The sequence below is a fragment of the Grus americana genome, chromosome 1, assembly GCF_028858705.1.
Source record: "Grus americana isolate bGruAme1 chromosome 1, bGruAme1.mat, whole genome shotgun sequence".
Taxonomy (NCBI): domain Eukaryota; kingdom Metazoa; phylum Chordata; class Aves; order Gruiformes; family Gruidae; genus Grus; species Grus americana.
In genome coordinates, this window is record NC_072852.1 from 159,154,877 (window position 1) to 159,178,024 (window position 23,148).

Sequence of the window (23,148 nt, forward strand, 5' to 3'; positions counted from 1 at the left end):
CTTGGAACTTTTGCGTTATCATCCTATGCATTCTGCAGGGCTCTCTAAATCTATGCTGCTTTTTGCTTCTTGTCCTGATGGCACTCCAAATTTCATTGATATTATTGCTACACATAGCCTCAGTCATTCTGAAAATGATCTCACTACTTAACATCTGAAAACACACACCTGAGTAATGTTTTAGTTAGCAGTCGCATTTAACATTTTAACTTAAAATTTTTGATTAAAGGATCAGTTTGTTAAATGTTTTCGAGTTTCATCATAAGGAAAGAATCTGAATAATCCTAGGTTTTAACTTCATATTTGAACTTGGGTTGATGCCTTCGTGCTTCCCTTGTCTTGCAAAACCTTACAGTATTTTAATGAGCTCTCAACAAAATTAACACTTTATATGCCAATCATAAGAATTGTAGGGAGGGAAAGCCAGTGCATTTTTAAAAGCAACATCAATTCATATGGATTAGGAAAGAAGTTACTTTTTTCATTAATGTCTGGATGGTCAGACTCTTTCAAAATAGTTTAGACAAGGCTTAGAAATAACTTGCTTTACATTGCCCATGAGAGTCATCAAATATGACAGCTGTGCTTTATAATTCCTTACTTTATAGTTCCATCTCATGTTATTTGACTTAATATTTTTGTAGGTCACGGTGTTATTTCATCAAGCTCTTTTAATTAATCAGCAAAGTGTCCTAAACACAGTTATGGGGGCACTCTGAAGACATAGATCAGAACCAGCCTTACGTACTCTAGAGAAGACGTTTAATTTCAGACTTGCAGAAGCCATAAAAGGATTTAGATTATGTCATTGGAAATGTTAGAACAAGTATTTGATTAGTTAATGATGCTATGGGGCCCTTCATATTTATTATGAAACTTCACACCATTGAAGATCAAGGTCAGTACTTTGATGCTCCTGCCTCCTACTCTAATTAGTCAAGGGATGAAGGGATTATGCTCTCTATGGCAGCACACAGCCAGTCCCTATATCATAGTGTGATGATTAATTCCTTTGACTGCTTTGACATCTCTTTTAACATTGCTCTGATATAAATAAATGCTACTGAAGTTAGGTATAAGTGGAAATATTACCTGATTCAGTGACATGGAAAATGAAATTGAATTATCCAAGAGCATTAATCATTAAGGCAGCTTAATGCTGGAACTGTGTAATTGAACACATGTATTTTCCTCAAAGGATTTAAAGTGGTTGGATAGGGACTGAAGCCCAGGGGCAAACTTTTAATTCCTCTAAGAATTCAGTTAATAGTTTAATTTGGGGTTTTCTGCACTTCTACATTCACTGGAGAACAGTGGCTACTGCACACATTTTTAGAAAGGAGGAGGAAAAAACCAAAACCTCTTGTGTACTCTCCACAGCACTGTCCTGGACATTTCTTCAGTCCACACCTGAAGAGATCATGGCCAAACTCCTCAGACTTGGGAGACAGATGTACAAACAACTTTGTAGAACTGGACCCAAGCCTAGTCTTGCAACATAGGACTAAAAAAGAATACTTAAGTCTAGACAACTGTATCGTATGATCGTTTGTTAAACACCATCTGTCTTATCATATTTTTCTTCTAAAAACTTGCAGAATATTTATTTAAGGGGTGTATATATATACGCATATGTGTGTGTATATATGTACATTTTTGTGTGTCTGCCTCATGGAAAGACAGAACAGTAGTTTTTCATTTCCAAGGCTTCTACAGTTTCCATTAAACAAGCAAGCATACAGTTTCCTACTGTGTTTTTAAGTCAGATATGGAAGAGGTGAGAAATTTGGAGGGCCAAGCACAGCTATCAGTCATGCAAAACAAGTGCCTGTCAAAGTAAATAATTTCCCTCGCGTGCAAGAGGAACATGGATTATATTACAATATCAGTTATTGCAGAAAATTAATTCCATTTGAGGTGAGCTCTTAAATGAGACACATTCTTAAAAATGTCTCTCTTTTTCTCTTTTGTCCCCTCAGTTGCCATGTATCGAGAACCATCTTTGCATGATATTGGAGAAACAGTGCCAAAGGCTGGGGTAACTCCAAGTAAAAGCACAAGTGCATCTGCAATAATGAATGGCGGCAAACCAGTTAACAAGAGTAAGACGACATAGCCAGATCCTCACAGGTGTTGTGACTTACTGAGTCCCGAGCACAGTTGAGCGATTTATCCTTGCCAGACTTCCCCTCTGCAGTGTCTGTGGATCAGCTTGCGGCAAGTCACGGACTTGCCCGTTGCTGTTTCTGAACTGAGTTGTTGCAAGCGGATAAATCTCAACATGTAGCTCCACCCACAACAAGAAGACACCTGGATGAACCAGCTAAACTCAGACCATGGAATGCCCTACCAGATATTGGAATGCCTTTTTAATATCTTTTCTGTGACTGTGACACTTCATGTGAATGACATACTTCACAAGTACACTTGATACCTTGCCTGCTGACAATTGCCCATAATCCCTTTTTGAGTCCAGTTTCAGCAAAATCCATGTGTTTAAGTTCTATTTTGTAGCACACAAATAATCAAGTAATTTCTAGTTAGATGCTGTAAACCTGTGCTATTATGGATTTCTCTTCTTCCCTTTTTTATAAGGCTGCTCGCTCCACTGTCTGTGACCTTTTGCAGGGATTGTGTTTCTCTATAACATAAGTGTTGCCGGTGGCTTAGTTTTGAAAGCAATCAGGGAATCAGAAAGCCTTCAAAAATCTATTATTACAAATTATATCTATAAAGAATAGGATTGTTGTCTCTGGCTTACAACATTGATTAAACGTGAATACTCTTTAGTAAAAGATACTGTGCTTCTGAGGTTGGCATTATAGTGGAGGGAAGAGTGTCAAACACAACCAACAGGAAGTTTTCTGAACCGAGTGTTTGGCATCCCCCTATAGTTTCTTTTTGTGTGTGTGTTTTATACATATCACAGGCTTACTGGTAATGGTAACATTTGCCTTGCCCAGCGAGCAAGACCCACTCATTTTTGGGAAAGTGGGTCCAAAGAATTTTGTAGGCCTTGTAGGCCTGAATTAAGGCTCATTTTTCATCTACTAAATCTTCATTGTTTGAAAAACAACCACCACCAATAAAAAAAATAAAAATAAGACTGACCAGAATTGCGCTACCTAAATTCATTTCAAATATAATCCTTTCCTGTTTTTAAGGAACTGAACTTAATGCCATTGTTATTTTTGGCTGAATCCCACACCTACTTAGCAAAGCATGGGCAAGGATGTTGTTGTGTTCTTTTTTGCAGCACCAATGCAAAGGGTAGTTACAAATTATAGTTTAATATTTCTGGTGTTTTAAAAAGTTTTAAAACTGGACATATTACAAAACTTTATTTTTATTTTTAGCTAAGCATGCAAAGTCCGGTCCTATGTATCTCACTGATATCCCAGTATGTACCTCCACTCAGCTTCCTAGGATAACATGCCCACCAAATTGCTAGATTGAAGGTGCCTTGCCTTGATCTCTGTATACTGTACTTTTTCCTACATGAACCTAGAAGAAATCAGAAACATTATAAAATTGAAGCCTTGGATCATATTACCAGAAACACGATCGACACTTTGAGTTTGTCGCTTGTGAACAATGAAGCCAATGTGTGCATGGGGAGTGGGGGGGAGATTTAGGGAATGCCACAGAGATGCCACTGAAGTGTTGCACACTTAGTCACAGGCTTTCAGAAGACTAAAAATATGGGTACTCTCTGTACGCTTATGGAGACATTTGTTTCTCAGAAAGGGCAACAAGGACCAAACTGTACCTCAGTCTGGAAAACTGTGTGGCAACGCTCTCTTGGCCTCTTGCTGTTACCTTGATATTTAAAGATAAGAAAAGGAAATCATCTGTTCCTTTTTTAGCATTGTTTTTCTGGCAATTTATCACGTCTTCATGCTGAAGTCCCTATCAGAGACCGCTGGTTTTTTTCAAACTGCCTGTCTGCTCAGCTGAAAAACTGATTCAGTCTGAATGAAGCCTTCATACTAGTTTTCAAATGTGTTCTGTTTTTATAAGCAACATTTAGCGCACTCTTCAAGGAGGCTACTATAAAGCTGCTAAATTCTAAATATTTTTTTTTCCCCCCCATAGGTCAGACTTCCTTGTTTATATATGTAATATGAGAACAGCAAGCTAACACTTGATGTTGGGTTTCTAGGGAGGGAATGAGTTAGGCTTGAAGCCCACTATCCATATGGAGAAAAAAAATACAAACCTACTCTAATGCTGTGATAAAATGCAAAGAAACTTTGGTTTAGACTGTGCCCTTGCCTGCTAACACAAAATATGTGGGGTGGGGGGTGGGGGAAACAACACTTTATTAAAAACTTCGGTGCACCCTTCTCATCCCATCTGGTCCAGTGGGATCTGTGCACCATCCCTGAGAAAACCAAACCAAACCAAAGCAACTCACGTGGTGAGCTGGGGGCTTGCTCTGCATCTGGGGGACCCATGGCAGACAGCAGCCTTTATGTTGTACAGTCTGCTGAGTCCCAGAGGAGGCCCCAGGCCTTCCTGCAATTATAGAGGGAGCAATTCACAACATTTTGAGTAAGATAATACAGCTGAAGGCTACATTCTCTTTCTCTCTCACCTGAATTTCATAAAAGTTCATGAGGAGGAAATATACACATGTTCAGGTCCCATCCAGCTGTCTTTTTACTGTCCCTGAGTAAAAGCCTGGGGAGAGAGAGGGCTGGAGAACTAGCTGAGCCATGCGAGGAGGTTCTGGTTCATGTCCCGATGCTACATAAGCATTGTTTTCAACATTAAATTTTTGATCCTGGATAATTATGATCTGCGAGCCAGTTTTGGGGGGCTATAATTAAGGCCAGATTTAATTTTTGTAAGCAGTTAGTACATACTAGAAATACAGCTTTTTTTAAAAAATTCTTTTCTGGCTTTGTTTCTATCGGCTAAATCCATATGTGTGTTTAATCCAATGAATAGTTGTCCTAAAAAATATTTTTTCTACAATCTGTTTAAACATAGCAAAGAGTCTTTGTGCTTTGTTTCCTCCCTTTAAGTTTGTCTCGTCTCATCTGTTGCATGGGAAGACGATGGCAAGGATGAACTGCATGTCGTAGGTTGTGTCTATCAAAGAACTGTTGGTCTGTATTACTAAATTTACGTACATATATGCAAAGAGTTTGTCTGCATTGTACAGTTTGTGTTTATTCTTATTTGTTGTATACACAGATTCAACATGATGAATAAAACATTTATATGAAGGCATACTGGAAAACAACAAAAAAGTTTATGTAAGAAGTAGATTGTGCAAAACATCATTGCACTGGCCACAGGATGGTGAAACTTCATGTAAATAGATTGGCAAACTCAGCTCTCCCCTTTTACCATGCCAAAGAAAATTTTAGCTCCTTAATATAATACCTCTCTTGCTGTTCTCCAGGAGGAGACTTCACCATTTTCTTCCCCCTAAAATTAATTTTGCTGTTAAGTGAAAGCTGTTTTCAACTGTCTGTTACTACTAAAGTACTGTATCGTAAACCTGATGGAATCAATTTGTATTTACAGATTGGGGTTTTTGTACTTACATGTCCAGCTGTCTGTGAATCTGCAGCATTCCAGATCTTTTGCATGCTTGCTTTGTGTTTTGTTCTTCTGGGTTTTATCTAATCTCTAAGAGACTGTTTGCACAGCAATCCAACCTCATCTTACCACAGTCATTATTTCTTTCCTTTTTTTTTTTATAATCTGTATTTCAGCTACAGTTCTATTTGGCAAAATCAGTCACACATGCACAGTTTTAGAAATCCAGTTTTAAGTAGCTATGAACTACTTCAACAAAGCACCATTTTGTTGTACTTCAAAAATTTTATAAATATACAAGAATCCTTATGAGATTGCTGACATTATAGAGCCTATAGAAAGGTGTTTATAGCTTTTAAGTGCTTTGTAGTTCACATAACACAGCTTTTGCTTAATTTCCTGGGTTTTTTAGCCACTTTCAAATAATTTTTTAATATACTGTCATTTTCATAAAATTTAACTTGTGTAGAGTCAGGTTGGTTCTTAACCCCTTCCTTCCCCTCCACCCCCCCCCCCCCCCAAAAAAAAAAAGTAAAGCAATTCACTTCTTTGACTATGGTATATACCTGAAACAACACTAAGAACTCACTTTTTATATATATATATATAGGGAAACTTTTTCTCTTGGTTTAAAACCACTGTAAGCAATGAGGTATGAAAGCAAGCAGTTTGGTCCATGCATTAAAAGTGTGTCTTGTTGATCCATCTGTTTATTGGTATAAAAAAGAAATTATTCAGCTCTATTCAAATGGGAACGCAAGTAAAATTAGACTAAGTAAGGAGGTTATCTTTCTTTTAAATGCTCATTTAAATAAATTCATACTCTGTGCAGTGCATTTTAAAATGTCTAATAACGGGGGGGGGGGGGTGTGATGACTAATGCAAATGCTGTGGCTTATTTTTAAAGATGTAATAAAATTTTTGTTGTATTACCTAGTCACAGACATACTCAGCTTAGCTTTCTTCATCCCAGTCTCATTTAGCTGTATCATTTAGCTACAAAGTGAGATGTCATTCTGTAGAGAAGCAAGGGCAGTGCATCAGAAATGTCAGAGCAGGTACATGACTAAATGTTCATCTACGTGTTTCTAACAGAGAGTATGGCCAGGGAAAAAAGGATCACAAGTAGGTTAATAATTTATAGAAGCAAACCAATCCACAGCTGGTTTATAGGTGATATTACAGATATGTTATATCCAATAGGCATAATCTTGCAAGTCCATTGTAGAAGCATTCAGCACACTTCTGGATTGTGTTCTTTCTCTCCTAAGAAGAAAGCAAGGCTATAGTATCTTTTGTTTATAAGTTTTACCAGTCGAGCCAGTACAAAATTCCCATTTATCCAATTTGTTTTTGCCACCTAGAACTGCCTTTTGCCACAGGCCTGGAAGCAAGTTTTTACAGTTAGTAGGTATGAAGAATCAAGTGGTATGTTTCACTCCTTTACACCTCTTCCTGCTTTTACAGTTTACATATCTGGAATTCCCGTCATGGTGAATGAGGTGTACAATCACAATCTATTAATATAGCTATTATTTTCATGTGTGTGGAATAATAATCTTATTCCTTCCGATCTCATTTTTCTAGTGAGGAAATGAGCCACAGAAGAGATCTGCTGGGAGTTACATCACCAGTTACCTCAGCATGAAGGGTGGGGGGAATGTTCAAGGAACAGTGTAAGGAACAGAATAAAAATTGGAAAGGAATTTATGTATACATTGTATTTTTAGTAGTCTTAGTTAATGCTTTAAGGTTTATAGCGATAGCACCATTTTGTTTGATAATTTACATTTTAATGAAACATTGACAGTAGCTGTCTTGGAATATTCTAATATTTTTCAATATGTACCTTAACAAACAACTTGGATAACACTTTTTGAAATGCTATGGCTATGTAATCCATCCAGTAGCCAAAATGCTGGAGTCGATTGTTTTTTTTTTTTAAAAATGTAACTAACTAGAAATCAGAATCATCTTACACTTTTTAAGTATATAAATTTAAAATGAAAGAAAATTACAAAGTAAAATGCATCAAATATGACACTGCAACCCTCTAAAAATTGTTCTTTTGTCTATGAATATCTGAAATACCACAGCTGATCTACAGTATTATATAAATCTGCTTATCATGCTATGAAACAAGTCAGAAGCGTCTACTGAACCTAGATAAGAGTTTTGATCATCTATTACTTTCTAGTTACGGTACTAAATACAAATGGAAGGAAATCAAGGAAAACTTTGTATCTTTCATTGCTTAGACTGATTCAGCAGACAAATGTATATATGAAAAAAACACTGATTCTAAGATGATTCAGGTCAGCGGTATTCATAAATATAAATAAAACCAACAATCTGTGCTCTCCAAAAACCAGAGTTGACAAAATGCATATATGTTGAAATTTAAGAAAATATTCCTGTTAAGCTCTACACAGTTTAAGGGCTATAAGTATAAAATATAAAGTATAATTTCAAGATGAATTTTACTTTGAAGATTCTTTATAGCGTATCAATCCATTTTAAGATATGCATGGACGTTTGGTGATTATACTCCCTGAGAACATGGGTTTCAAAAGCTTTGTTTTTAGAAAGAAAGAATCCAGGTTGAAAAAAAAATTGGGTAAGAGAAAGAGCAAACTACATGGGAGGGGGGATTAATAAAAGTGATTAAATAAATTCATTTAAATTTTTTTGCATTCTATTACATATTCTGTACCATTGTATGTTCCTATTTCAAAATTGTCCTTTCTAAAAGAAAACTAATTTCTAGACTAATATTGGAAATACCTTTTTTGGTTGATATATAATTCCCTTATCTCTGAGTCATGTACCTCTTCAAAAATTAGGACCTTGGCACCTAAACCACAATGTTACAGTTCGGTATTAAAAAGAAATATTTTCCAACCATTTAAGCAATTTCTTGCTCAATCATGGTTTCATAAAATGTAAACACTTTTGAAACTAAAATGTATGTATCTTTTTTTGCTCTAAAGAATTCAAGGGCTGCCAAATCTACATGTATTAAAAAAAAAAAGAAAAAAAAAAGACTCATGTAAATAAGTTAGGGAAGTCCCAATAGTTGTGCATCATTCATAACTCAATGTGAATTTCACACTGAGCAGCATTTCACCACTGGAAAAGAAAAATAAAATTTTTGTTCATACCACTGCTTTGTTTGTATTTACTGTATTAAAACTTTAATTACTTTGTTGCCATTGTCTGAACATCTTTGGCTGAGACCAGACTACTGCATAGAAAAGCTGATTTTTCAAGTCAGTTGACCTTCAGGCTCCTCACTTCTATAAAAGCAGTTAAATTCAATGAATACCATGTGTGACAGTGCAATCCGTTCCAAACAGTGATTTCTAATAGCATACTGAATTGTCATCCTAAAAGTTATTAGTATAAGAATTTTTCATTTGCTTTACTTTTAAGAGGACTATGCAACTGTACATACATAGAACAGTATGATAAAAGTACATATGGGTTGCAGGATACACAGTCAGAACAGCTAATCATACATTTATATCTTTATTAGTTTAATTCCTTATACTCCTATAGGTTATGTATTTGAAAGTATCGTAGTATGTAGACTAGATAACCAACTTACTGACATATTAACCACAGAAACTAAGAGTTTGAACTGTTCAAACATTTTGGGTCTTCAGTTTATGGTTGTTGGGTAATTGGACTTCAGTTATACAAGTCTTTGACAAAAAAAAAAAATCATTAATGTTTTGATAAGCTTCTTTACAGCTTCTCTCAATTTATGACCTGATGCATAATTAGGATTGTTAGAAAGAAAAAAGGGCCAAACAATGCATTTGTCAAGCATCATCGAATTAATCGAATTAATTATTTGACAAATATTCAACTAGTGCTGCTCTTCTACTGGAATACTGTTGCATAGCAATATGGAGAGGTGACAACCAAGTAAATAATGTTAAAAAAAGGCTTTCTTACACCTTTTCCAAAGGTTGCGTAAGAAATAGCCATTATGGGTGTAATCTTAGTCCCAACGACTTTACCAATAAACTCTGGAGAAGTTCCACAGGGCCAATACTTTATGACTTCACCTTTTAGAGCTTGAACTGTTCTGCTCCAAAGTGATTTTTTAATTTTTTTTTTTTTTAGTTTTGTCATGCCTTTCTTTAAGGAGCAGGCCCTCAAATGAATGTTCTAAAGTATTTACACCCAGGCACATGTGCGTGCATGCACACCCACACACTGAGTACTCCCGAAATTAAATGTTCTAGCAGCCTAAAGAAAAAAACAAACAAAAAAACACCCCACAGTCTTTGATGTCCTTTGTTAAGGGTATTCTCTCCCCAGCCAGATTTCACAAGCATTTCCATTCCATCCTTCCCAGCACTCACAGTTTCCACAGCTACAAACGCCATTGCCTAGAACAGAATGAATAAAAGGCAATTATGATAATTGAAATGTACTACATTTAAATGTGTTTTATGGGAAGTAAAAAGCCATGCTAAAGCAGTTGCATTGTTCCTTTATTGTTCCCACCACCACCCTTTTTTTTTTCTTTGGAAGGAAGCAATTACAGTACCATTGCGTTAAGAAGCCACCCCAAACCTACACTTGCAAAGCATTAATAGCATTCTCTCCATAATTCCATCAGCAGAATTGCAAATATTGTAATTATGCCACCACTATTTCTACCCAGCTGTTGAGGTTCAGTGTTCACACTGTACCTCCAGGTACAAAGAAAGACAAGATTCCTTTTAACTATTATGCAGAAAGACGAAGACATAAAAAGTTAGAAACAGAATAGTAATAAAAACATCACTTTGAACATGAGAAACTTTAAACCTAAATTCTCAGAAGTGCTATACAAATAAATAATATCTCAAACTCTCTATTAGATGCAAAGTGTGTTGGCCCTGTTTTGCAGTGGGGAAACATTAAGTATTAAGACCCATATTTTAATTTTATTTCAATAATTTTCATGACTCCTGGATGCTCAGCTTGAGACCTTTACAGCCTAGGTCTCCAACATGAGCTCCTCTTCCTACTAACTTTATGAAGATCCATGAATAGCTGCTGCAGCTGAAGATAAGGCTCCTGTTGCCTCTATACTGGCCACTTGCCCCTAAAAAAGGACCCTTGCTAATAGGGCTAGCTGGAAGACACAATTTACTACTGTCAGCCCTCCCACACTCACTCTAATCGGCTTGCACATTTCCTCCACATCTAATAATTGCTCAGTAGAGATTTTCTAAAATTAAGATTTGTAACAGGAAGCAGCCAGTGAGTTAATTTAGCAATTCCCATGTTGCTTCTTGTCACTAGATTTGTCATGAGGGTTTGCTGGCAGTCTGCCCATTTCTATCTGCATCTGCCACCTGAACTCTCAGACAATGTTAAGGTGAAGCCGCTTTAATCACCAGCCATCATGTCATAAGAAAAACTGTCAGGTATTTTTCAGCCTCCCACTGAGAACTGTCTGATTGCCAGGAAGCTCTGTTAACCCACACAGCTATGCCTCTCACCTACCAAAGAGCATCAGACAAGTGAATCTTGTCTATCACTCAAATGCATTATACACATAGAAAGTCCAGTAAGAGAACAAAGGTTAAAGAAATTTCATGATCACAATACTGACACTGTACATCCTTTGCCAAAGAGCAGTGATTTGTAGTTTATTACAATGAAAATTGTTAATGGATTTCATAGCTGGCTTGCTTGTTTAAATTCATACTCAGGCTTTCAACTGTTGTTTTGAAACCTTAAGTTGATTATCACGCTGCACGAAGAAACAATTATAGCAGGTTTGAATAACCAGCAAATGCATTTCCTCCATCAGTGGAGAAAGAAGAAGCTGGGCTTTGTCTAACATAATTCCCATCAACACAGTTTGTTTCTTAGAGCAATTAAGTGTTAGCCTGTACTGCACCTGTGCAAATGAGACCGTCATGTTTGTCACAGTCTCTGTCATCGCATTCACAGAATTCGCCCGAAATGTACCATTCCTGTGGTGAACAGATGCACTTTCCACAGTGGCAGGAACCTGAAATCACAAAAATTATTACTCGCAAAGAGCACAGGGCATTTTCAGCCTAGAAAATAACATCCCCAGACACACACGTGCACACATACACACGTGTGCATATGCACAAAATTGCTGCCTAAGAAGCTATTGTATAAAAGAAAATAATCAAGCTAAAAGCTTTTTGAATAAAAGGATTCTTTTGGGGTGAGCTAGACTATGGTGGGATGTTACTACTAATGCTTTAACTCTGCTATTTCATTTAATCAGGACTCCCATTTTGAAGCTTTCCTTTGGTTTCAGAGACCTACAATCAGGCCTACTCTTCCCAGTAAATGCTTTTTTTTTTTTTTTTTTTGACTAGAAAAGCTCAAATTGTCTCTGACCTACTGTTACTGAAGGCAATAAAATCACACCCAGGAAGAAAATGGTCCTCCTTGTCTAAACCCTTTAGGATTGAGTCCACAAAAGACCAGAGGTGCCCAAGACTAACATTTAGATCCCCAAAATCCTCATCACCACAGATGAAGCTACTCCACCTCCCATGGAATTATTAAATATTTGCTCTAGGTCAGAAAGAGTTTGTGCACATAACAGAGGTTCAGCAGTTTGCTCTTTCCTGCAGAGTACCCCAGTGCCCCTTGTTGGGATAAGCCGCTCTCCTCCTCCTCCTCCTCAGGGATGTCAAGTTGCCCCCACAGTCAAAGGACGGACTTTATGGTGACATTCAGGTGATGCTGTAACGCACTGAGCAGAAATCTCCCTTTAAGGGAAGACTCAGAGACATCCCTACCTTCAGGAGAAGGTTCATGGCTCTGGAAAGGGACAGTTGCCCCCAGGCAATCATGTGTCAGGAAGCCTGTGGCCTAAGAAGGGCGTGACAGAGGCTTTTCTGCAACTAGAAATGCCACTAGGAGATGGGACTTCCTCCTGGCTGATTCCAACACCTGGCTGAAGAGAGCTGGCTTTTACAGATCCCATCCTCAGCTGCCTGATCCTATACAGAGTTCAGACACTTAAATGCCAAGGTAGGGCACGTAGTAACTGCTGAGTAAAAATTGTTTTGTGGACCTAGCCCTAAGAACTGGTTACAGCACAAATGAATACAAAAATCTCAAAAAAACCAAGTAAATGATAACAAAGAATACACATATAGTTTTCAATTATGGGAGGCGGAGTTTAAGAAAAAAAAATAAGTCACACATATAGTTTTCAATTATGGGAGGCGGAGTTTAAGAAAAAAAAATAAGTCACCAAAGAAACTGTCGACCTTTAACAGAACTTGCTTATAAATGAGTTAGATGCTGTTGAAAATCCCACCCTCTTGCAGTATTTCCAGAATGATTACAGTACAAAGTCACCAATGTGTTTAATGCAATATTAAAGAAAAATATATAGAAGGACGCTTGGTTATGTCAGAATATAACCTAAACAGAATTCATGGATTACTTAACAGGGCCTGAGGCAAAGCATATAAAGTGATGCTTTCCATCCTTCCATTCCTTTCAGTGACCTCTGAACAAAATCCATAGTAAAAATCCAAATTCATATTTAAAAAAAAAAAAAAGTGGATTTGTTGATATCAACCAATTTTGCCCAGGTTTTTTCCATTAATACTGAAGTGTCTCTGATCACTGAAACTTAATTCTTTAAAACTTCAGAACAGCCTCAGCAGAGTATCTACTTTTTTAATTAAAATGTAAGTAATTTAGTGTTTATTGTAAGTTGACAAAAACTAACTCATTGCCTAATTTTAGAGAAATGCTGTTTTAACTTGTAACATATGGAACATGTAAATACATACAGGAAGAGCTAGTGATCGGAACATTTGGGGATGGGAGTATTTGGTTAAGCATCCATATTGCATGGCTGCTGTATAAGAGCTGCTCTAAGACATACTTGAGGATAATTTAAACTGAATGTCTCTGTTTATACAAACTACAAGGTACTGACAGCTGAAAATAATGATGAATAGTATGAGAATTTTAGTGAAATTAAAACAGTTAATAAGAGCATGACATTGTAAGAAACCTAAAGTGATTCTGCATAAGCAAGCACTGATGCTGCTACTGACGTATGCCCACAAAGTTTAAAACTATTTTGCAGAAGATACAGCAAATTTAACACTAAGTCAAGCAAGGAAGATCAGGCTCCATAATGTAAAATCTGTCAGGGAGAATGAATGTATCAAGTCTTTTCCCTAAACAGAGCATGTTGCTCTGGGAGGCTCGTCAGTTTAATTAAAATGAGTCTAATGAGTTGCAGGGTGTTCCCTGGGATCCTGGCCAGATCCTTTCGGATGGGATTTGGCTCATTACCTAGCCCAGGTCCTGCACCATTACAGTAGCCATCTGCAGCACTACATTTACTGCCAGCGAGGCAGCAGCATGGTGGGTGTTGCTGTTTTCCTTGGGAAGAGCTTTTACTACAGGTGGCACAGTCAGGGAGCCAAGATTTTGAAAACAGCCTAGGAATGTGGATGTCCAACTTTGCTTATATTAACAAAGTGTAATTTTCTGAAAGTGTTCAGCAGTTACCTGCTGAAACCCAGGAGTCCTTAGAGTCTGTTAAATCCTACATACAGAAACTCAAGCTCCCTCAAATCCATTATAGTGCTTGCGTATCTTGGCTAGGTTTCCAGCGAAGACAGAATAACCACCATTAGTGCACGGGTTCAAAATTCCCTTTTATTTGACCAGTAATGGTTACTTATTGCTCAATGTCATGAAAAAAAAAAAAGAACAATTTGTCATTTTGACCTCTGGATAGTGCAGGTCACACCAGCAATGAACAACATTTTAAGGTATGGGTATCTAGTAAGACATGATTTCCAGATACATATTTAAGCATTAAGAATAGATTTGCTTTAAAAAAAAGGGGGGGAGGGGGGCATGCAAAGAAAAATCTAAGCATAGAAATAAAAGTTACAAGTAACTAGACTGTCTTTTCCTGTGATCCCCATCCTGCTCAGAGAAGAGGCAGGAGGTAGTAGCTTCCTTGGATGTTCACTGGCCACACACTTCTGGAACTTATCTTTTGTAGTTATTTCTCTGCTGGGACAAACATTTACATATGGCCAGCTGTTCCCACAATAAAGCTGCCACAGCATCTAATTTGACATAGCTTTATTATATAGACTGCCCTCAGGGCAACATTCAAACACATTGGAAGCTTACCTGTGCTTGGAGGCCAAAGAAACTTAAAAAAAAACCAAAAAACCAAACCCACCAGTGTTGCTGAATATGGATTTAAGGTCAGGTTCCCATAGACAGTAAATGCTGTTCAACAGTGCGCTACTACATTAGAAAATCTGGGCCTTTGGAGCCTCCATTCATGCAGCCTCGTTTAAAAGCACTACCTGCATGCAGCTGGTTACAACCTGGAGCAACTTTCAGGCTGCTCCAGCCTACATAAGTGACCAGATCCCAAACCACCCTCTAGGCAGCACAGCCAACAGAGGAGAAAAAATCCTTGATGTGTCTGCAAATTCCTGCCAGATTATCTGCTCCCAAAGCCTCAAAGTAAATTGTAGCCTTGATATACGGTCCCAAAGCTAGTTGTTCTCAGAGTAAGACCCACAGGTTGGAATAAATAGCTCTCAGCCGTCCTTGCAAAAACGTAGCAGATAATACAAATGTTTTAAAATTCAACATCATTTTTCATCTTCATATTTATTTAGAAACTTTTATAGTGCATTTTGTTTATTTTAAGCATAATCACTCACCTTCATGGTTTATATAAAAAATCACAGGGAGACCAAGACTATGAGAAGAAAAGTTAACTTCTGCAGTAAAAGAGAGTAACTCCATTTCTTCAGTAACTCAGTATCCTCTTGCACATACACTAATTTAAAGATAGCCACATCTTCTGGAAATAACAGAGAAACACTGCAACTTCCTCATTTTCTATGACATTGCAATGACTGGGGGGGGGGTAAAACCAAAATAAAATGATGCAGTGTGGGAGAATTCTGACAAGTAATAATACAGATGGAAGAAGGCCAGGCTGGAAACCCCATTTAAATTTCCTTTGCACTGAAATAAAAATTACCAAAGGGACAACTGGAAATCTGCCTGATGTAGAAGGCTTCTAACTGTTTTTTTCCAGCTAGAAGGTTTCTTCCCTGTCCATACAAGAGATTTACAAACAGAGTAAATAACACATCCACTCCGGAGTGGGTGCATTCTAGCCTCCAGCCAGTCCCACCACCCGTTTTTTGTCTATTCTCTTTTAGACATATTATATACAAAAAAAGGCACTTTGCACTATGGGGAAGCTAAAAAGCCCTCTTTCCAGTAATGCAGTTTCTTTTGCAGAGAACAATTTCAGATAATTATCAAGATTTTCTAAATTTCAGTCCTCCCTGTGGCAATTTTTTATAGCTGGACTGAAGCTGATGCAACCACCTGAATAAAAATTAGTAAATGAGAGAGTTTGTGGGATTCTGTCGTGGGGGCTGCAGATGTCTACCTTTCCTTTGCTGCCATGTTGGTAAGGGGGGTGATTTCCTCCACTTACTGTTGCCTGAGATGTTACATTTGCCATCTTGCCCACTGCAGTGTTACTGCAGGTAGTGCCTCGTCCCTCAAACTGGATGGAGCACTAACAGTTAGTTTATAATGTACATCTGTTCAACGCAGACCATTAGATAAACACATACAGGAAATTATATGCTATTAACAAATTGCATAGGAGAGCAATGCCACTAAGCATGTGCGGCTGTAGTGGGTGTTTGACAAAAAGGATGTAAGTGCATTACAGAGCCAAATATAACATCCTTTTAATAATAGGTGCCTTTGAAAGAAAGGGTTACTAAACAACAACCCACTGCCATGCACATTAGTCTTCCAGAACGTGATCATTTTCCACTGCCAGGGCACTGACATGGGGTAGCTCAGCTGCCAGTTCTTACCCTTTCCTGAGCATAATACGCCATCCGCTGACTCACAGAGACTTCTGCTCTCCTCCTCCGTCATGTTGCACTTCCTTGAATGCTGGCACAACTTTCCAAACCACCCGTCCTGGCAAATGCATCGGCCGCATGAGCAGACACCATGGCCTGTAATGACACCAAGGTTTGTTATGAGCAAAATGAGCAGAAAGCAGTGATTGCGGTCACAACTGAGATCGTCTTCAGACCTCAGCAGTGTGAAGTGCATGCTATGGGATAGACAAACAGACAGATGGACAGCACAGCTTCCAGGCAGGCTCTCGTTCTTCAGTTCTCTCATTCTGGTGTTAAACAAGGTGCCCTAGTGATGTGCAGAAAAGCAGAGGCATGGGTCCCCTCATCCGAAAGCTCAGCGTGGGATGTCCCCTAATCCACAGTGAACTGAGGACAGACACAACCCCTTCGCTCCCATACCTTTAATCCTGCAGCCCGGTGCTAAAGTCTCACCTGCATATCCCACACTATCACCTGCAGATGCAGACCCCAGCACAGGGCTGAGAGCAGTGCAGCACGCAGCAGAACAGGCAAGGCAGCTAAAAGCTCCGATCTCCTCCAGCAGCCCATTACTGCTGGTTATCTGCTGCAGTGCATGGAGCAGCTGATGTGCAAAGCCTGGACTCAACATACTCTGCAATTACTATAGATTAACTCATACAGTAAAGAATTAAGGTATTTTCCCCAGGGTCTCATGCAATTGCGAAAATTGGTTGTACACAAACTCAACTGGAAACCTGCAAAGATTTCCTCTCATCACCCTAACAGCATCCTGTTTCTCTTCTGCATCTCTTCTCCAGACACAGTTATCCCAGCTCAGCAGCTTAAAAGGTTTGGCGCTTTCACTCCTGATACTGTAGTGAAATGCTGAAGGAGGAGCAGGAAGGAGGAAGAGACCAGAGCATTCTCCAGAGCTTGTATGACCCCAAGGCAGGACTTTGAAGAAGAATGGGCAGGCTACCATGGTGGGCTCTCTCCGCAGGGACACGTAGATTTCAATTCCCAAATCAAGACAAGAAGCCTGAATGAGAGGGAAGATGGACAGGTAGAAGAGTACAGTAGCAAGGACACAGCTATCAAAGATGATTAATAATAAGGGGGGAAAATACAGTGAAATGGAAGGACAGAAAAAAAAGAGGAATAAGAAAAAATATAAAACAGGACAAGTGAAGAGGAATACGCTCTGAAATGCTAAGGAAAGAAGGACAGGTAATGACAAGTGAGGGAAACGTCAAAGAAACCCTAGAACATGGGCCAAAGATAGAGCCTAGAAGCTATAATCAATGTTTAACAAAAGGAATTTTAAAAAAAAAATATTAAATTGAATTTGTTATAATTATTTGTACAAAGGTAATAAAAAGTATAATATGTTGAATAGTAAACTCAGGGGAAAATCTGGCCAGGAAGAAGGGAAAAGTGACAACAAATGCAGACAATAATACAGAAATGGAAAACAGAAAAAACAAGTAAATGTCTCCACCCAGAATTTCACCTCTCAACCTTGAATAATGTTTCTGCAGCTGAGATGATCATTCCTTTGCTGATCAGGTTACTGGGATTTAAAGAAGTAAATTATACATATCACTGACTTTTGTCTTATCTGCTGTGTAGGGCAAGGGAGTGGAAACAAGGGGACTGAGATAATTTGGGAGCATGGGCTGGGAAGAAGGGAACGAGCAGTAGGAGTATCTGGCAAAGCATTGAGCTGTAGGATGCATAGAAACAAAACAGTAATTTTGCTTTTCTGATTTGTAGACTTCTCATGAGGCAACAGTGCAACTTGATATTGTAACCTGGGAGGCAGCACTAATAGAAGCCCAAAGCAGAGACAAACCTTGTAGTTTGCTGTAAGTGGAATTCCTTAATGTTTTACTGATGGCCAAATACTTTACTAATTTAAATTAGAAAACACTGGAAGCTCCAAAGTCTTGGAGCTGTCATTCACAGCGATAGAAATGTTCAGAATAATTTTTGTACCCCAGACTGTGTATTGATCTTTTTTTATTATCTTATTATCTATACAACTTTAAATGCTTACTAACAATGACACAGTCTTATTATGACAGTATTCAAACCCACTTCTGCACGTGACATTCAGCAATTAGAAATTTACATATATACATTTAACATATATCAAATATTACAAACTGATACCTAGCAACAATAGAAGCTTGATGGCAGCATCAATTCAGCTTCTGTGTTAGACTGGGAAACAAGAACAACTATATCACAAACCAAAATAGAAGAGATGATAGAAAACAAGCATATATACTTTCCCATATGCTCCTTCCAGGTAGATGGTATGCAATATTCTACATTAACTTCCTATAGCTAAGCTTCTGTCAGAGCATTTTTATCTGCCTGATTTATTTTTAATTAGTAATGTATATTAGGTTTGAGAATAGCTCAACCATTGAAGAGCAAAATATACAACTGGATGTTGGTGTTGGAAAATTATTTGTGGAGATACAAATATACTCATTTTAGCATTTAGATTTCACTGAGAAAATAATATTGTATCTTTTTTCTTGTGTAGTCATTATGATTTATAGAATGCAGAGACTGATCATGTCTGTAAAGCCTTTACACAAGTCAAATAAAAAGGTAATGAATAGTCTATTAATTTACAGCAGTTTATCATTTACCACATCAAATTTTAACATGCGTTTTTCTGAGATGACCATTCCTCTCCTCCTTTATGCCATATAAATCCCCAAAACATAAAGGATTCTTTTGCCTCAAGGGATCCATTTTACCAAAATAATATTTATTCCTAGCTGACACCAGCTTGGGCAGCTGCAGCTCTTTGGATGCCTCATCCATCGGGGTGGTGAGTATGCAAGTGCTTAGCCCAACACTTGTTAACTCCTAGCTATCTTCTGTGTTGCTAGTCTGTAACTGCTTTACATGGTTTAGTTGTGTATATCGTCCTTGCAGAGGCTCTTTGCATTTGTCTGAAGATGTCCAAACAAGCTGACCAAAAGGAAGGGACAATACATTATAAGCAATTGCTTTCAGTTGAATGTAATATTGAAATTACATTCAAAGTTTCATTCCAATGAATCCCAGACTCTCAAAATGATGAGCAGGCACAGCAACAAAAAGGTGCTGCTCTTGCTTATAGATCCTTTTAGATCTGAATATAATTCTCCCCATACAGGAGAATAAAATTCAAGAATACAGCACTCATAGAGCACAGGGGAAAGAAAAAGCTCTAATTGAAGAAGTCTAGTCCAACTGAATTGGCTGACATGATAAAATACTGATTTAACTATTCAGATTAAGCAGATTTACTGGAAAGTGTTGGTCTACCATCAATTCAGATTTAACATAAAACACTTAAAATCACAAACAAATTGCATATTGCAATGGCTCTGAGACTACAGATCTTCATTCATAAAACTCTGTGTTAATTAACATTTAAATATATAATAGAATGTTTTAAACATTAATCTCCAATCAGAAGAAAGATTGTGATGGGTGAGAGGCAAAGGACAGAAGAAGATGATGTTAAAGATATACTGTCAGTTTGTTTGGAATTATTAATAAATCCAATAACCACAAGATTTGAATGTGAAATATGAATGCAGCAAAAAGCAAGCTGTGACAGATTACTAGCAGAGATCCATTATAACCCAAATCAACCCAGACACCAGGATGAATTCACACATTCACAGGTTAGTAGGGGTTGGAAGGGACCTCTAGAGAGCATCTAGTCCAACCCCCCTGCTTAAGCAGGATCACCTAGAGCAGGTTGCACAGGATGACATCCAGGTGCTTTTTTAGTGTCTCCAGAGAAGGAGACTCCACAACCTCTCTGGGCAGCCTGTTCCAGTGCTCAGTCAGCCTCACAGTGAAGAAGTTTTTTTTCATGTTCAGATGGAACTTCCTGTGTTCCAGATTGTGCCCATTGCCGCTTGTCCTGTCACTGGGCACCACTGAAGAGAGTCCTGCCCCATCCTCTTGACACTCGCCTTTTAGATATTTATAAGCATTGATGAGATCCCCTCTCAGTCTTCTCTTTCCCAGGCTAAACAGACCCAGCTCTCTCAGCCGTTCCTCATACAAGAGATGCTCCAGTCCCCTCATCACCCTCATAGCCCTCCGCTGGACTCTTTCCAGTAGTTCCCTGTCTTTCTTGAACTGGGGAGCCCAGAATGGGACACAGTACTCCAGGTGCAGCCTCACCAGGGCAGAGTAGAGGGGCAGGATAACCTCCCTCGACCAGCTGGCCACACTCTTCTGAATGCACCCCAGGATACCATTGGCCTTCTTGGCCACGAGGGCACATTGCTGGCTCATGGAGAGCTTGCTGTCCACCAGGACTCCCAGGTCCTTCTCCGCAGAGCTGCTTCCCCGTGGATCAACCCCTAGCCTGTACTGGTGCTTGGGGTTGTTCTTCCCTAGGTGCAGGACCCTACAGTTGCTTTTGTTGAATTTCATTAGGTTCCTCCCCACCCAGCTCTCTAGTCTGTCAAGATCTCGCTGAATGGCAGCGCAGCCTTCCAGTGTGTCAGCCACTCCTTCCAGCTTAGTATCATCAGCGAAATTGCTGAGGGTACACTCTGTCCTCTTGTCCAGGTCATTGATGAACACGTTGAATAAGACCGGACCAAGCACTGACCCTTGGGGCACACCGCTAGCTACAGGCCTCCAGCCAGACTCTGCACCGCTTATCACAACCCTCTGGGCTCTGCCATTCAGCCAGTTCCCTACCCACCTCACTGACCCCTCATCCAACCTGCACTTCCTAAGCTTGCTAACAAGGATGTTATGAGAGACAGTATCAAAAGCCTTGCTGAAGTCAAGGTATACAACATCCACTGCTCTCCCTTCATCCACCCAGCTGGTCATGCCACCATAGAAGGCTATCAGATTGGTCAGGCATGATTTCCCCTTGGTGAATCTGTGCTGACCACTCTCCATAACCTTCTCCTCCATGAGCTTATTGATAACCCCCAGAATAAGTTGTTCCATCATCTTTGCAGGGATGGAGGTGAGGCTGACTGGCCTGTAGTTGCCTGGGTCCTCCTCCTTGCCCTTTTTGAAGACTGGAGTGACATTGTCTTTCCTCCAGTCCTCAGGCACCTCTCCTGATCTCCATGACCTTTCAAAGATGATTGACAGCAGCCTAGCCATAACATCTGCCAGATCCCTGAGCACTCATGGGTGCATCCCATCAGGACCCATAGATTTGTGGATGTTGAGTTTGCCTAGATATTCTCTAACCTGATCCTCCTCGACCAAGGGAAGGTCTTCGTTTTTCCAGACTTTCTCTCCTACCTCCAGGCTGTGGGTTTCCTGAGGGCCGGCCTTAGCAGTACAGACTGAAGCAAAGAAGGCATTCAGTAACTCTACATTCTCTGTATTCTCCATTACCAAGGCACCCACCTCATTCAGCAGCAGGCCCACATTTTCCCTAGTCTTCCTTTTGCTGCTGATATATTTGAAGAAGCCCTTCTTGTTGTCCTTGACATCCCCTGCCAGTTTTAATTCCAGGTGGGCCTTAGCCTTCCTTGTTGCATCCCTGCATACTCTGACTGTATTCCTATATTCCTCCCAAGTGGCCATTCCCTTTTTCCACATACTGTAAACTTCTTTCTCCCATTTGAGGTTTTTCAGCAGCTCCTTGCTCATCCATGCAGGTCTCCTTCCTCCTTTCCTTGTTTTCCTGTTCTTCAGGATGCACCGATCTTGAGCTCGGAAGAAGTGGTGCTTGAATATTGACCAGGTCTCTTGGGCCCCCTTGCCTTCTAGAGCCCTAACCCATGGGATTCTCCCAAGCAGGCCTTTGAAAAGGCCAAAGTTAGCTCTCCTGAAGTCCAGGGTTGTAATCCTTATTTCTTACCATGGCTGCAAATAAAACTGTCTGGTTGTGAGGAACTTCAGTTTAGGACTACGTATGCAACTGTTGTTGGAGTTCTCAAAAAACCTGCATGATAATTTTCTAACACAAAAGGCATCACTATATGGGAATGTCAGTATAATGAAAAAGGTGAAGTAATCATTGCAGAGGAAGCTGGTTCATATTTGCAAACTGATTATAACCAGATGATGTTCACAAAGCGAAGACTGAGGCCAGCCCCAAACAAAATTTTCCACCTCAGGAAAAAATGTTTCTCAAACTCATATAATAAATATATAATAACGTAAACATTAATCAGAAATGGGGAAAACAAAACTTCAGCTATAAAAATATGAATTTGACTGTCCTGTATGAATAATTTATCTGATAGCCCAACAACATTTTTCCACAGTAAGAGGAAAGTCCACCCAGGTCTAATGGTGAAAAGGTGCTACAAGTTAGGAATGAGAAGGCTGTACAGCCAAAGAAAGAAAGAAAGAAAGATGAAATAGATAGCAACCAATACAAATGAGAAATTTTGTTGTGAATAAAACAGACATAAAAGGGAAAAAATCAGTAACTGGATGAAAAATAAGTTTTAAAAGGGTACCAGAAACATGAAAAATCTCAGCATAATGCAGGATCCCTGATTTAGAACAATACAGTAAATGAAACAAATATTTCTCTCTGTATTTAAACAGAAACAAGATTTCCTAATTTTTTATTACAGGACTATGATAAAGAACTTTCCACTGTATTATTATCATAAGAGAATATTAACCAACCTCAATCTGGGAGAAATAT

The 23,148-nt window shown here is 38.9% G+C and overlaps 2 protein-coding genes across 9 annotated transcripts in view; one reads left to right on the forward strand and one right to left on the reverse strand.

Moving 5' to 3' along the window:
* FGF14 (fibroblast growth factor 14) overlaps window positions 1-4,289 on the forward strand; it is a 422,900-nt gene extending 418,611 nt beyond the window's left edge. For 4 of the 7 annotated variants that reach the window (XM_054808157.1, XM_054808173.1, XM_054808201.1 and 1 more), the window contains one exon: window positions 1,980-3,101. In XM_054808157.1, the coding sequence (XP_054664132.1) occupies window positions 1,980-2,116 (137 nt within the window). In that variant the 3' untranslated portion in view covers window positions 2,117-3,101. Of the gene's footprint in view, window positions 1-1,979 lie in introns of all 7 variants that reach the window. The other 3 variants (XM_054808210.1, XM_054808183.1, XM_054808192.1) reach the window with 1 other exon arrangement.
* A 121-nt stretch (window positions 4,290-4,410) lies between these two features.
* ITGBL1 (integrin subunit beta like 1) overlaps window positions 4,411-23,148 on the reverse strand; it is a 157,903-nt gene continuing 139,165 nt past the window's right edge. For both annotated transcript variants that reach the window (XM_054808144.1, XM_054808134.1), the window contains 3 exons: window positions 16,467-16,613; window positions 11,462-11,575; window positions 4,411-9,953 (listed from right to left, as the gene is read on the reverse strand). In XM_054808144.1, the coding sequence (XP_054664119.1) occupies window positions 9,862-9,953; window positions 11,462-11,575; window positions 16,467-16,613 (353 nt within the window). In that variant the 3' untranslated portion in view covers window positions 4,411-9,861. The remainder of the gene's footprint in view (window positions 9,954-11,461; window positions 11,576-16,466; window positions 16,614-23,148) is intronic.